This window comes from Heloderma suspectum, chromosome 8 (assembly GCF_057233095.1).
Source record: "Heloderma suspectum isolate Gila_16-S chromosome 8, 16-S_ref, whole genome shotgun sequence".
Classification (NCBI taxonomy): domain Eukaryota; kingdom Metazoa; phylum Chordata; class Lepidosauria; order Squamata; family Helodermatidae; genus Heloderma; species Heloderma suspectum.
Window position 1 is genome coordinate 38,414,995 of NC_139465.1, and position 15,213 is coordinate 38,430,207.

The 15,213-nt window shown below is 47.6% G+C and overlaps 1 protein-coding gene across 4 annotated transcripts in view; it reads right to left on the bottom strand.

Moving 5' to 3' along the window:
- The window catches only part of ESRP2 (epithelial splicing regulatory protein 2), a 95,749-nt gene that overhangs the window by 11,004 nt on the left and 69,532 nt on the right, over positions 1-15,213 (bottom strand). For all 4 annotated transcript variants that reach the window (XM_084812013.1, XM_084812014.1, XM_084812012.1 and 1 more), the window contains exons 14-15: positions 11,911-12,127; positions 8,825-9,002 (exon numbers count right to left, since the gene is read on the bottom strand). In XM_084812013.1, the coding sequence (XP_084668139.1) occupies positions 8,825-9,002; positions 11,911-12,127 (395 nt within the window). The remainder of the gene's footprint in view (positions 1-8,824; positions 9,003-11,910; positions 12,128-15,213) is intronic.

The following is a 15,213-nucleotide window of genomic DNA, read 5'->3' on the forward strand; positions in this document are numbered from 1 at the left end:
ACTAACGTACCAATGGACAACAACAAAAATCTATCCAAAACTTCCAAATACTGGCTGCAACCGCAAAAATATTTGAATATGAAATGCTTTGAATGGCAGCTACCCAGAGCATATTTGCTCCTCCAGATAATTTTTAGAGAACATTTGCCACCAAAATTCACAGAGAATTCCTTTAGGTACAAGAACAAATTAGTTTTAGCCCTGGCCATCACCACAAAAAGGATTTTTCAATGGAGACACTGAATACAGCTGCAGTTATGTATGTGTGAATCAGCTCTTATACTTCACAGCTAAAAAGTAATTGAAGAAGGGACTATGGGTTTTTTTGAAGGTGATATTCGCTCCACCTATATTTCCTTAGAGTTGCTTATAGTTTCTGCCGAAAGCCACGTAAATTGTACCACAAGCAACAATTTAAGCTGAGCTTTTAAAATAATGTGTGAAGAACAAATTATGCAGACAGACCAATTTTCATATGTTTATTCAACTAGTATGCTTCATTCTGAATTTGATATTTGGGGCTGTGACATACCGGGGACTTATTTTGGATGAACGGTCTCTTTGTCACAGAAAGAGAAGGAGATTGCCCACAAGGGCCACGGAAGGGCTAAAGAAATTGGAGTCACAAAGAAAGTACACTGGTAAATCCTGCCCCCAGAGGCAACAGACTAAACTTGCTCTCTAGAATCATAAGGGCTGGAAACATACTATTTTAAATCAAAGCTGAGCTTCTCAAGACATGAAGTTCTGCGACTGAAGATGGAGGAACATACAGCAAAGGGTCTTCCCCCCCCCCCCCGCCCCACAGAGGCACATGAAACAGAACCTTCCAACAATATTGGCAACTACGAAAAGATTCTGACATGGATTGGGAATGAGCTTCTGTGAGGGCCAGGCAAGGTGTCTGGTTTCTAAACAAATCCACAGAAGAGGAGACGTCTTTGTTCAAGCATATATTTAAGAGGAAATCCTTAATCCCAGCTTACAATGAGGCTGGCTGCCCCCCTCTGGGAGAGAGAGAGAGAGAGATTGCAAATGCCTCTGGCATCTTGCTATCGTTCGCTTCATTTAAACCCCCTTTCTGTGCTCCCCCACCCCTGCAGTAGACAACATCTGGCTATCAAGTCTGTTGGAAAAGCCAAAGGATTAGACACAATAAAGCCCCTTTTACTTACAGGAAAGGCTATGCAACACAAACGTTCAGTACAGGCTGGGAAATTATAGATAACATTCATATGAAAGACTGAATGGCAAAGATCTCTGTAAGCACAGCCCTTTTTTATATTGCTATTACTTTTAGGGGGATGGGGGGAAGATCTGAAAATTCCCCAACAGTAACTCTGGATTCCCCTCAGACTCCCTTTTAAGGCAAGCTAGGCATTCGTAGCCCACTTGTGTAGAACATTTTTAAAGCAGCCAAAATCTGAGCTTGCAGGTAGGGTAGCCATTTGTGAATCAACCAAAAAAGAGGACATGCATCACCAAAAAGGAACAAAAGAGGGCACCTATTTGCATAAAATTTGCATGTGCTCATTTGCATGTATAGATGCAAATTTAGAAATAATTATTGTAATTTAAATAGAATTACAATACATCTCAACATAGTGTGGAAGACTGTGACCAGGTCAGCTGTGTCCCTTGCTTAGTCTGCTGTCCGATGCTGTGGATGGGCAACTTCAAGGCCCAGCTGTTCCTTTGGATGGGTCTTTATCTTTAAAATGGACTTGGACGGGATCATCCTTCAAATGGACACCTTCAAAAAAAGGACAGTCCTTTGGCAGCCCTTCAAATAGAGCACTGTCCTCTGTAAAATAAGACACCTGGCCACCCTACGATTTTGCTGCCTGAAGTGTAGGCCAAGAAGCCCTCCCATAAGAACATAACAGCAGCCCTGCTGGATCAGACCAAGGGCCCATCTAGTCCAGCATTCTGTTCACACAGTGGCCAACCAGCTGCCTATGGGAAACCCACAAACAGGACATAAGTGAAACAGTACCCTTCCACCCACGTTCCCCAGCAACTGGTGCACCCAGGCATATTGCCTTTGATACTGGAGGTAGCATGTAGCCATTGATAGCCTTCTCCTCCAGGAATTTGTCCAACCCCCTTTTAAAGCCATCCAAATGGGTGGCCATCACTACATCCTGTGGTAGCGAACTCCATAGTTTACCTATGCGCTATGTGAAGAAGTCCTTCCATTGATGCGTCCTGAATCTCGCACCCATCAGCTTCATGGGATGACCCCAATGGATTCTGGTATTGTGAGAGAGGGAGAAAAATGTCTCCCTATCCACATTCTCCACACCAGGCATCATTTTGTCCACCTCTGTCATGTCTCCCCTTCCTCACCTTTTCTCCGAGCTAAACAATCCCAGCTGTTGTAACCTTCCCTCACAGGGGACTTCCTCCAGCCCCTCAGCCATTTTAGCTGCCCGGCCCCGACTGCACATACAGAAGCTGATCGGACTAGCCGTGGAATCTTACTTCAGTACTGGAAACAGGACAGCGTTCTCCACTGCACCTGAGGGGAGCAGCCTAGCTTAGGCGGCGCAGGGCCGGCCACATGGACCCCACAGCTCCAGCATATCGCTGCACCGCCTGGTGCTTGCTTGTTGCCCGCTCAAACAAATGCTGCCACGGAACAGCAGCTGGGCCAGTGCGCATCACAGGAGCAGAGCCACACACGGGCATGTGTGATGCCTGCTGGGGTGTGTAGCCTGGCCTGGCTGCCTCTCTGACTGCTTGCGTAGCCAGGGGCCATTCCCAAGGGCACCAACTGTGAAGCAGCAGGAGAATCTGTTTGTTTAGTTACATCATTTATATGCTGCTCCATAACCTTTTCTGGCTGGCGTAGCATAGCCATAACAACCACTCCGACACAAAATAGAAGATAAAACCATAAAATCAAATGCAACATAAAATGCAACAAGAAACTCACAGCAACCCGGGAAAAACACAGCTTTCAAAACTGAGAGGCACAGATTTCATGGGTTATGTAAAAAGCAACTACGCAAGACAGCCCGCCCGCCCCAGCAGCAGCAAGCGAGCCCTGCCACCACTGGGATGCCAGCTCAGGAGGATGGGAATGCCTGGGGAATTCAGGAGAAGGGGGGAGGGCTGCCGCCACTCCCTCCAGCATCTGCCTCGCTCTGCCTAAGGGTAGGGTGGTTGAAGACTTGTTAAAAGCAGAAAAAACACAAATTCCTTCTCGGATTTTCATTCTGCTCATCAGAAAAGGCCAAATTAAGTATGTTTGCATTTGTTATCATGCCCTGAAGCAACCCCTTCTCCACAATCCAAGGCAGTTTCATCTGAACTCGCAACAAACTTCCTTTTAATTTAGGAACTGTGCTTAATGGCCCACCCTCAAGACTTTGTTGCATTTGTTTGTTTAAGATATTGATCGCCCGGCTTTCTGCCTGACAACAGGCCTCCAAGGCGGCTTACAAGAATATTAACACCCAATGAACGTAAAAATAAGAAGACAGGGGTGAACAGAAGAGGTCCTAGACTCCGACTGCTGCTCTTCAAATGTTCAACGGTGGTCCTATGGGAATGTAACCCATTCCTGAAACTGAACCCCGACTAAACCAAAGTACTTTTGGTGGGAGACAAGGGAGGTTGGGGGATGTTGACCTGGTGCTGAATGGGGTGCAGCTGCCCCTGAAGGCCCAGGTCCGCAGCCTGGGTGTCATTTTAGACTCCCAGCTGTCCATGGAGGCTCAGGTGTCATCCGTGAGCCGGGCGGCGCTGTACCAACTCCATCTGATATGGAGGCTGCGCTCCTACCTCCCTAACCATCTGCTCCCATCAGTAGTTCATGCCCTGGTCTCCTCTCATCTAGACTACTGTAATGCACTCTATGTGGGGTTGCCCTTGAAGACTGTTCAGAAGTCGCAGCTGGTGCAGAACGCAGCAGCCCGCCTGGTTAAAGGCAGTTATCGGTGAGACCACATCACTCCAGCGCTGAAGGAGTTGCACTGGTTACCAGTTGTTTTCTGGGCCCAATTCAAGGTGTTGGCATTGACCCTGAAAACCCTAAAACCCGGTCCAATCTATCTTAGGGAGTGCCTCCAACAACATCAGGGATGCTGCTCAATGAGATCGGCCTCGGAAGGCCTTCTGTCTGTCCCATCAGCCAGGACAGCTAGGCTGGTGAGGACTAGGGAGAGGGCCTTTTCTGTGGTGGCCCCCACTTTGTGGAATTCCTTCTCTAGTGACCTCCTTCATGCCCTGTCTTTGATGAGCTTCTGCCGGGCTTTGAAAACCTGGCTGTTCAGGCGGGTGGACTGTTTTTTTAAAATTTTAGGACAGTTGTTTTGTTCAGTTGATTACGTAAATTTGTTGTATTTCATGTTGTTTGTATTGTATGCTGCCTAGAGTGGCTGGGTAACTGGCCAGATGGGCAGCTAATAAATCTAATAAAAATCCCCAACCCCCAGACACAAATTTGTCCCCAAAACAAGAAATCTTGGGGCACCTTAAAGACTAACACACTTATTATGGCATAAGAAAACCTTCCACAATCAGGTACCCTCCAGATGTTTTGGATCGTGACTCCCAACAGCCCCAGTGAGCATGGCTAATAGTCAGGGATGATGGGACTTGTGGGACAAAATATCTGGAGGGCACCATGTTGAAGAAGGTTAGCATAAGCTTTTGTGAACTATTTCATCAGATGCATGAACTGCTATCTCCTGTGGTTGGATTGGGGCAAAGTTGTTTTTAAAAAATCCTATCCAGAGTTCACAACCCAGCAACAAACGATGGGTTCTCTTGCTGGCCTGTTCATGGTTAACCATCCATAGTTAAACCACAGTGCAGGGTTTGAACGTAACAACAACCGGTGATTCAACAACCGCCCATATTCAGCCCATACTCTGGGTTGTAGCTACCTGGAGCCCATTGAGGGTGTCTTGCCCAAGGGCCTTCCAATAGCTACAGCTGGCACTGTCAAAGATCCTGTGCACTAAAGATGCCGGGGATTAAGCCTGGGCCCTTCTACTGGCAAAGCAGGTGCTGGAAAGGACAATGTCAGTGCAAAGCCAATGTAGTTCAGAGCCAAGGGGTATTTCAAAACACTGCTTTGGAACATGGACTTAGAATCATCCCACCACTCTTAGAGAAGCATGCTTCAATATTACAGTAATGGGGGTTGTTAGAATTTACATCATGGCTACGTCTACTACACTACAGGCTACGTTACACTGCAGAGTGAGAACTCCCAGACACTGAAATGGGTCAGGACTTGCACCCTGGAAACACAGAACAGTGTGACCAGGAGCCATTTAGCTTCTATGCACAGTGTTTGCCAGGACAATGCCCTTTAATAACCTCCCCCACACCCCACCGCTACTCAGTCAGTCTCCCGTGTTTCAGCACCAGCCAATAGTAGCCAGCCATCTAAATGTATAGCACTAAGTTCTTTGCATGACAAACGGTGAGAGGATAATTCAATTAGACACAGCAGTCCAGGGCACTGGACTGTTTGAGAATAGATTCTGGGACAAGTTGAATGATTAATTCATTTTAACGACGCTTGAATAGGGTGAGGTTGTTTTGATGAGATCTTGGGACAGATTAGGGGTGAGGAGGATGCCTGACCCCCCAGGAAAGCGTTATGGGGGTGGGGAGGAACTAAAGAGGATGAACACACAAAATATTCCTATGTAAAAATGATGGTTTGGAGGAAAACTAAACAGAAAATAGAAACTACTGCTAATTGACATGATTTTTACAGGGCTGCAATGCTTCATCAACTGACATTTTGACAGGCCAAAAAGCTGTCCCCCAATTAGTGGGGTGGAGGTTTTTTTGACATTTTTCAATTAATTTGTAATGTTAACCTTTATGAAATATTGTGCATGCTAAGGACCATCCTAAGAGGCATTCCCCCTTTGCTTCTGAGATGATTACTGCTGCAAGGTATGCATGCATCATCTAGAAACAGAGAAAGTGTATGCTCTCTTGTCCTTGGAGTGAGCAACTTCTGGCCCTGCAGCTGTTTTGGCCTACAACTCCCATGAACCCCCACCATTGGCAATGCTGGCTAGGGAGCTGGTTCCCTCGTGCCTGTTTATATGCACATCCATGCAAGTGTAAAAATGGGATAACGTTATGTAGGAGCAGGACGCCAGTAGGATGAGTAAATTAAATAATTGTTGGCAATTATAAACAACAGAAGGATTCCGCTCTTATAACGAGGGCTCCTGTTCAGGCTTCCAGACAGCCATTCGCTACTTGCAAAGCAGTCCAGCGCCCCACTTCTCTATTCTCTGCCCTGCGGCCCCGTTCCCCCAACACTCAACGTTCTGCAATCACTGAGCATGCTCAGCTTTTATTGGTTACTTCTTCTATTGCCTCCTTAGGTTCCGCCTTTAAAAATATATATTATCCTTCTGCAACACTTGGGCTGTTCCCCAAGTGTTTCTCAGTGGTCCCATTTGGCTATATTTCTGGCAGCCCTTCCCACCTGAGTTCGCTATTAGAAGTAGCATTCATATTTATTATACAACCAACTATGTTATGGCATCTGCAACCAATTTTTGCAGGTTTCCCCCCCCCCATGAGAAACACCACAACAAAGTGAGTTTACAACAGCTTTCCCCAGCCGGGTGCCCTCCAGATGTTTTGGACGTCAACTCCTATCAGCCCCAGCCAGCATGACCAATGATCAGGAATACTGGGAGTTGGCATCCAAAGCATCTGGAGGGCATGAGGCTGGGGAAGACTGGTTTACAAGGTCAATTTCTGCATGGCCAGTATTCCATTTGACCGCACCTTCGCGGGGCGCGTGCCATTAGCTTACCTGCCACAGAAGAGTGAAATGGCATTGTTGCCTAAGCTAACCCAGTAAATACGGGATCTCACCACAAGAGGGCCCATTCAAAAGAAATGACAAGCACTGGCATCCAGCCCTTTTCAGGATACGCAACAGATGCTGCTGCAGGTTTGAGACCTACTTCGGGCCTATTGACCAGCAGTCTGGTCAGAAGAGTCCAGCGCTGCCCCAGACCTCTGATGGGTCAAACCCCAGGCACACATTATCCCAGCTCCTGGCTACAGCCCTTCCTTGTGGGCTGCAGGGCTCATTCAGTACAGGAGCAACCAAGCAGCAACATAGCACCAGGTGCGCCTGCTTGCTTGGGTGAGTTGCGCTTGGAGGCATCTAGCAACATCTGCCCGGTGCAGGAAGTCAGGACCAACGCGATGAGAGAAATCAGGCGCCAGCCAACGGCAGTGGTGTAGTGGTCCATGTGGAAGTGTGGGCTCTTGTCATGACAGCCCCCAGAACCACGACCTCAAGGAGAGTCCAGAAATTCAGGCTGCTGCATTGATCCACATCAGCAAAACAGTTCCAGCAGTTTTCATCTCCACCAGGAGCAGGTCTCTTGTACAGCGAATGGGTCTTCACTGCTCTTTCAAGACCCAGCCAGTCCAAAATACTTAGTATTGCGACAGAGAACAATCTATGTGGCTGGGAAAATTCATCCCTGCCCAGCTACTGTGAGAATTGCAGCTAAGCTCAGAGGGAACAGGGACGTGTGACAGAGATGGCAGATGAGGTCTGTCCCGTGGGTCCTGTGTCCCTGTGAGCCCTGACCCCACTACAGTCCAGCATGCCATTTCCCTGGCAAGTGTCCGATCTCCACCACCTCCCCTAAAAAAGTTTGAGCTGGATAATACCTATACTAATAGTAAAATCAGTGGAGATTGGTGGATTTGTCAGTGGGGTGGTGGATCCATTGTGGGTTTCAGTCAGAATCAGTGCAGAGCACCTTGGATAGCTCCTTTAGAGTTCTGACTGGAACCTGGAGCGGATTCACCACCCCACTGACATCGGAGCCACCAGCCTCCTCTGAGTAAAGTCATCCTCTAAAGTCATGTGGACACTTATACAGCAAAATGGCACACCCGCACACAAGATGGCAGAGCCAGCAGGCCTGGGGGAAGCTCCATGTTTTGCAGAAGTACAAACAAAAACGCTTTAGGAACAAAAACCCGAAGGGAGGATCCCCTCCTCCAAAAATAGCCCCCAATCCAAGGAGGCCTGAGCCTGATCAGTCGTCCTGGAATACTGACAGACTGTTGGGGGGTGGAGGAGGAAGAGGGGAAAATGGGACGGAATAGGTAGGAGGAAGCAGCCAGAGAGGCACACTGCCCTCGCTGCCTTCTCCACCTTCTGCTACTTCCTTGAACTGGGATAAGGACGCCTCCCCAGTCCCCCTGCAGAGGCCAGCAGAATCCGGGGGGGGGGGGCAGGGGATGAAGCAGCCAACTGCCATCATCTCAATAGTTTTAATGACATATTATCATTCTTATTGACCTTCTGGCAGCCTTGTGGGATGCAGAGCAGGGTAAAAATGCTTAAAATAAACAAACAAATACAACTGTATTTATTTGTTGTTACATTTATATCCTGCCCTTTTCCCTCTTGCAAGGAACCCAGGGCAGCTTACATGGCCCTCCTCCTCTCCATTTTATCCTCACAACAACAACCCTGTGAGGTAGGTTAGGCTGAGCATCGGTGACTGGCCCAAAGTCACCCAGTGAGTTTCACGGCTGACTGGGGACTAGAACCTGGATTTCCACAGTCCAAATCCAACACTCTAACCACTGCACCACACTGGCTCTCCAGTGGAGTATCTCGCAAGAGGGCATGGAACCCTGAACAGGAACACCTTACATTGCAACAGGTCCCGCCTAACAGATATGAACTTTCCCCATCCCAAATGGCCAGACGTGGGAAGTTCCAATCACAGGTTGCCACTGAGGGTCTGCCCTGTGACAGAAGGGTGAGGCAAGGGAGGAACCCAATACTAACCTGATACCCCTGGAAGAAACTGAGGATTTCCTTCATTCCGGCATTATAGGGCAACCCCTGCATCCGGACCAGAGCACCAGGCTGGGGCAGCATCGGAGTGTGTGCGGCCGAGGCAGCAGCCGCGACCGCTGCTTGGGGAGCCGTGATGTACCCCACGGTGGTAGGGGACACTGGAGGGCTGAAAGAGGAGCAAAACAAAGTGTTGTACCTAGAGATGTGAAGGCCCAGAAGAAAACCAGAACATTTCAGGAAAACATACTTTTCCCAAAAGCATTTTTGGCCCCCACCCCAAATTGGAAAAATGGAACAATTTTGGATTAAGATTTTTTTCTTTTAAAATGATTTATTTTTATATTTCTGTACTGCCCTATAGCTGAAGCTCTCAGGGTGGTTCATAAAACAAGACTTAAAAGCATAAAGTACAACGGTGAAACATAACATAAGCACACTGAAAATAAAACTAGAGTACAACCCAAAGGAAAAGCCAGCAGCAGTGCAAAGATTTTAAAACACACTAACAATTTATATTTTTTTAAAATCCAAGGACTATAAAGCTCGGGAGACCAAAAAAGGCTTCACCTGGCGCTGAAAAACCACAATGTCTCTCTGGGGAGGGGATTTCACAGTTCTAAAAACTACATAATAGGAAGACTTTTATGTAAGACTAGGGATGTAGAATTTCTGGAAATTTTGAAGCCATGGGTAAAAATGGTTTTAAAACATCTCTATAAAATCCCCAGCATGGTTATTTCTTCCATTCCTTATTAAAATTATTGAGCTAATGTATCTTTTAACTGATAAGAATTTATGAATGCTCCAAGTCATGCTCAGCTTCCCAACATGTGACTAGAGTCACCATATCATAACTTGCAAAGGAAATGTACATTCTTGACCATTTGGGTTTTTTTGTAGATAGTCCTACGTTTCTGGGGTTGTTCTGGTTAGATGCTGTAGCAGTCAACGAATGTAGTTCTAACACCCACATGTGAGAGAAATGCAGTAGATTATCCCACCACTACCATATGCAACAGAACAACATGTGGCTTATCCCACCTATGTTTCTTTTTTAAAAAGCAACAACTATGGAACTCACTGCCACAGTTTTTAATAAAGTCCCCAATTAAGCCTCACTGTTAGGGAATGCTGCCTCAGCTGTGAAATCTTTAACCACTGCTGCTAAAATGAACTCTCTATACCTAAAAGAAATTCAGTAGCCTGGTTCCTATGGCATTACTGACACCACCACCAGAGTGAACAAAATTTAAGATTTAAGATTTTAATTTACAATAAAACGTCACTTTTCACATAATAGGCTGAGACTGCTTAAAGCAGGAATGGGGAATGTGTGGCTCTCCAGATGTTGTTGGACTGCAAATGCCATCAGCCCTCGCCATTGGTTATGCTGGCTAGGGCTGATGGGAATTGCAGTCCAACAACATCTGGAGAGCCACACATCCCCCACTGGTTTAAAGGCTTTTAAATTAAGCATGTTCAGTTATCATTCGCACCTAAAAAAGGATATTGTAGAGTTGGAAAAAGTGCAGAAATGGGCAACTAAAATGATCAAGGGGTTGGAGCGACTCCCCTATGAGGGAAGGTTACAACAGCTGGGACTGTTTAGCTTAGAAAAAAGGAAAGTAAGTGGGGGAACATGATAGAGGTGTCTAAAATCATGCATGGGGTGGAGAAAGTGGATAGCAAGACATTTTTATTCCTCTCTCATCATATTAGAATCCAAAGGGACATCCCATGAAGGTGATCAGTGGGAGATTCAGGACAGATCAGAGGAAGTCCCTCTTCACACAGGACATAGTTAGACTACGGAATTCGCTACCACAGGATGTAGTGATGGCCATCAATTTGAAAGGCTTCCAAAGGGATTGGACAAATTCATGGAGGGGAAGGCTATCAATGGCTACTAGTCCTGATGGCTATGTGCTGCTTCCAGGGTCAGAGCCAGTATGCCTGGGTGCACCTGTTGCTGGGGAACATGGGCAGGAAGGTGCTATTGTGGGTTTCCCCTGGGCAGCTGGTCGGCCACTGCGTGAACAGAATGCTGGACTACGTGGACCCTTGGTCTGATCCAGCAGCGCTCCTCTTCTATCCTTATTCCTAGTAGGTCAGAGAATCTTTCCCAGCTAAATAAGCTCTCAATAGCCTTTCCTTCAGACCAGATTTCCCTAAACTCCACTCCTAGATGGCAGTGGAACATGGCTCTCAGTGCTTATAGGGTTAAGACTGAGTACTCAATCATTCTCTTTATTTCTCCTCCACAACTATTAGAATAAGTCATGCGATGGAAGAAAATGTGTGCGTTTATGCACACACATGCACGCACGCATGCGCACACACACACACACACTTTCATAGGCCAAAGGAATGGAGAGTAATCATTAGGGCACATGCTCTGCATGCAATCCAGGTTCAATTTCCTGCCTCTCCAGTTTAAAAAGAAAAGACAAGAGTAGGTGATTGAAAAAAGGCTTCTCTGCCTGAGACTTTGTAGAACAGCGGCTAGTCTTCCCCAACCGGGTGCCCTTGGGGCTGGCCTGCCAGCCAGGGATGATGGGGCTTGTAGTCATACACATTGGGAGAGCACCAGGTCAGGGAAAGCTGGACTAGAAAAACAAATAGTCCGCCCTGGTTAAATAGTCCTATTTTCCTGCGATTTACATTATACGATGACGATTTATCAGACAACGTCAGCATCCATGTGGCTTTACCAAGTAACTGAAGCAACTGCCAACAAAACATCCATTCTCCAAGGAGCTTAAAATCTAAGTGATGATAGCAGGGGGAGAAGAAAGTGGAGGGGAAGGGGCAAGCCAAAGCAAGGGACCAGTGCAATCAGCTAGGGTAAAGTCATTAGAAGTGACGCAGACCACAGAAGCTCAGACACCTTAAGAATATATTTCCAAAACCATGAGGACTAGGGGCATTTTTTTTCTTTTTGGAATGATAGCCAAAGTTCTCAAGATTTTGCATGGCTGACAAGGTTTTGGTCAAGGTGCTAGCTCTGGCGTAAAATTCTACCCACGCGGAGAAGTTACAAGCCCAGAAAACGAAGGATCAAAACTCAGTAGTACCTGGGATAGTAAGCTGTGTAGTTCATATACAGCTGCGCAGCCTGAGCCGGGTAGTAAGTAACAGCTGGACTGGCAGCTGCGGCAGCAGCGGCGGCAGCAGAAGCTTGCTGGGTCCTAGTGGGAGGCAGGAGCGCTTGCGACTGATATATTGCCGCTTCTGCTGGGATCACCGCAGCTGCTGCTGTCTGGAAAGCAGCATAGGCCGGAGGAGAAAGACCTACAAATAAATCACAGAGCAAAACCCCACAGCAAGTTAACAAGACAGATTCTCCTGGCGCAGCCATCCATCCCAGTGCAGCAATGGCTACAAGTAAGGGAGCTCAAGTTTAAGAGCTAAAATAGTCAAGCAAAAGCCCACATGATCAGCATTGCCCAGTTAATCCATTTGGAATCCTCATGCCAGAGCTTCAGATTTTTTGGTTGCTGCTCAAAGCTCTCCTAATAGGTCAGCAGAGCAAGATTCTGGCTCTCATTGTTTTAATTTTAAAATGGGCGAGCCATTTCTTCTAATATGTATGAGTAACCAGCAAGTGTGCATTAAGCTACTTTACTGAAAGTCTGGTCTGCCCCTCTTGGTGGCTTATTCTGTATTTACGCTGTCTCTGAAGAGTGGCTTAGACGGACGATCATATGGCGGCAGGAGGGGAGAGAAGCCATGACCTGCGCTGCAGTGCTGGTTGGTGTGTTGTCTGAACCCGGCACGCGGAACGGCGGGGGTGGCTTCGTACCAACCCTACAACCCGTGACTTGCAGTAGGGGTTGTAGGGTGGATATGAAGCCACCCTGCTGTGCCGTGCTCCGGGTTCAGATGACACGCCAGCCTGTGTTGCGGTGCGGGTCATTATGTGGACGACAGGGGCATGCGCAGCATGCACAGGGACGGGAGAAGCCACAGTGGGTCCTTTCCCCCTGTGATCATCCAAACAGCCCCAGAGTGCAATCCTATGCATGTCTACTTAGAAGTAAGCCCCACTGATTCCAGTAGGACTTACTCCCAGGTAAGCGCGCATAGGACCGCAGTCTTAGACAGGTCAGATTGGCGTAGGCAGAACAGCTACGGTGGTACCAAAGCACTGATAGTCGCTTTAAGCTCCTGCAACAGCCAACCTCTCCCCCTTGAGTGCCCAACTCCTCAACCACACTTTAAGCAATGAACTGACTAACCAAAAGTGGAAGGCGTCCATCCACCATAAAGTCCCGATGACCTGGTTTGCGTGACATGACAGCCCATCGTGATTCCATTTAGCCACGAGGAGCTGCGGTGCCTGCTGGCTGCCATTATAGATAGATAAATTTTATTACGATATGTACAATATTTATTAATATGCAAGCCCCGCCATTATGAATATGCAAGCCACTGAGGGTTATTTGGTCTCTTTTAGGGTTCTGCGAGTGTTGTTTAACCCTCAAATAACCCCCGGCATCCGGGTTCGTATGGCACAACGCGCCATGGCACCGGGCTTGCGCATTCACTGCGGTGGCTGGCATGTGCCACAGCTCCTTGCAGGTAAATGAACCCACAACGAGCTGTTATGTCATGCAAAGCGGCCCACTGCTTCAGTCACCTGCCCAAACAAAACCAAACAACATCACCCCACAAAAGCTAAGCCATGGATTTCATTGTTCGGTGCACTATGAAACTGGGAGTCCCGTTTACAAGTGTTTTAAGACCACAAAAATCGATCAAGTTTTGTCACTCAGTTTTGGTCCATTAGGACACTCGTCCCAACAGGAGTTCTGCTTTCAACAGCAAGCCATCCCTGAAGGCTAGCACCGCCTCACTGCTAAGATAACAAGGAATCTCTCTGGCATACGGAACAGAATTATTTCCTATTTTTTCTAAATGAGAAGAAAATGCAGCCAAGCACAGTCTGCTAAAGGTGAAGTCTACCGCAGAGGGGTGGTGGGGAGAACACAGCACCCCAACAGAAGAGAAGTGCATAATAATGTGGGGACAGTCTCTGCCTACCAATGATCTCCAAAGCAATAAACTAACAGGCCTGAAAGCCTTACATCAGTTTAAACTAGGGATGCTGGAGAATTCCGCCACAGACTCCACTGAGGCCAGATTCTAAAGAAGTCCGTGACGGAATGGGGCAATCCCCCCTGCCACCCCACAGAATGCACCCGGGACGGAGCTTACCTGGCAGCGGCGGCGGCTCTGGGTGGTCTTCCAGCCTCTGCCGGGCTGTGGCTGCAAATGGCGGCCACTACGACGGCTGCCATTTGCGTTCCTGCCTTTTGCCGCAATAGGCTACGTAAATATATACGTAGCCTATCACGGCTATGGCAAGGACGCAAATGGCGGCCACCATTTGCGGCCACAGCCCAGCAGCGGACGGTGCCTCCGCAGAGTCACTGTGGAGCAGAGCTGGCCGGGGAGGATTCCGGGGGGGGGGAGTACGCCTCCCCCCCCCCACCGCGGATGGCCCCAGAGGAACAAGGTAAGTGTTTCGTACACCCCTAGTTTAAACTGGTACATCACTCAGCCGAAATTGTACAGTGCAATCCTATGCATGTTTTCTCAAAAGTAAATCCCACTGTGTTGAATAGGGCTTACTCCAAGGAACATGTTCATAGGATTGCAGCCTTGGGGTTTTGATGAAACATGCATAGGATTGCATTGTCAGATGATTAGATCAGCACTGGAAAGTTTTAATTAGTGAAGGTAACTTTTGATTTATTACACTCCTGCCCTTCCTTTCTTCCATAGCAGAATTCAAGGCAGAGTTCTTGGGGTTCCCCTCAGGGATCCTGGTCTCTGATCCAGGCACTGACCAGACTCAGACTTGCTTAGTATCTGCAAGGGTGCAGCATCAATCCTGCGCCCCTGAGACCATACACTTTGCATTCTCGTTTATTAGAGGAAGGAGATGTTATCAGGGGTATTATGGTTCTACGTGTCATTGTAATAGGTCAGCCTTCCTCAGCCTGGTGCCCTCCACACCAACACACTGTCCATGCTGACTGGGGATGATGGGAGTTACAGCTGGGTACCAGGTTGGAGAAGGTTGTAAAAGGCTATGAAAAAGGAAACATTAAAGATGCCTTTCCCTTTTAACAATGACTGGGTTCACACAACATGATAACCCAACACCCAAGGTTGAGTATGCAATGAGTGTGGGTTGTTGTTGAACCGTGGGTTGTTGTTGAAATGTGGGTTTTCATGGTATCAAAACCTGGGCATGCTAACAAACCATGGTTTGTTAATCACGAACAACCCATGAATAGAACTTACGGTTTGTTGTTGGGTTGTGAACTGTGGGTTGTTCATGGTTAATAAGCCATGATTTGTTAGCATGG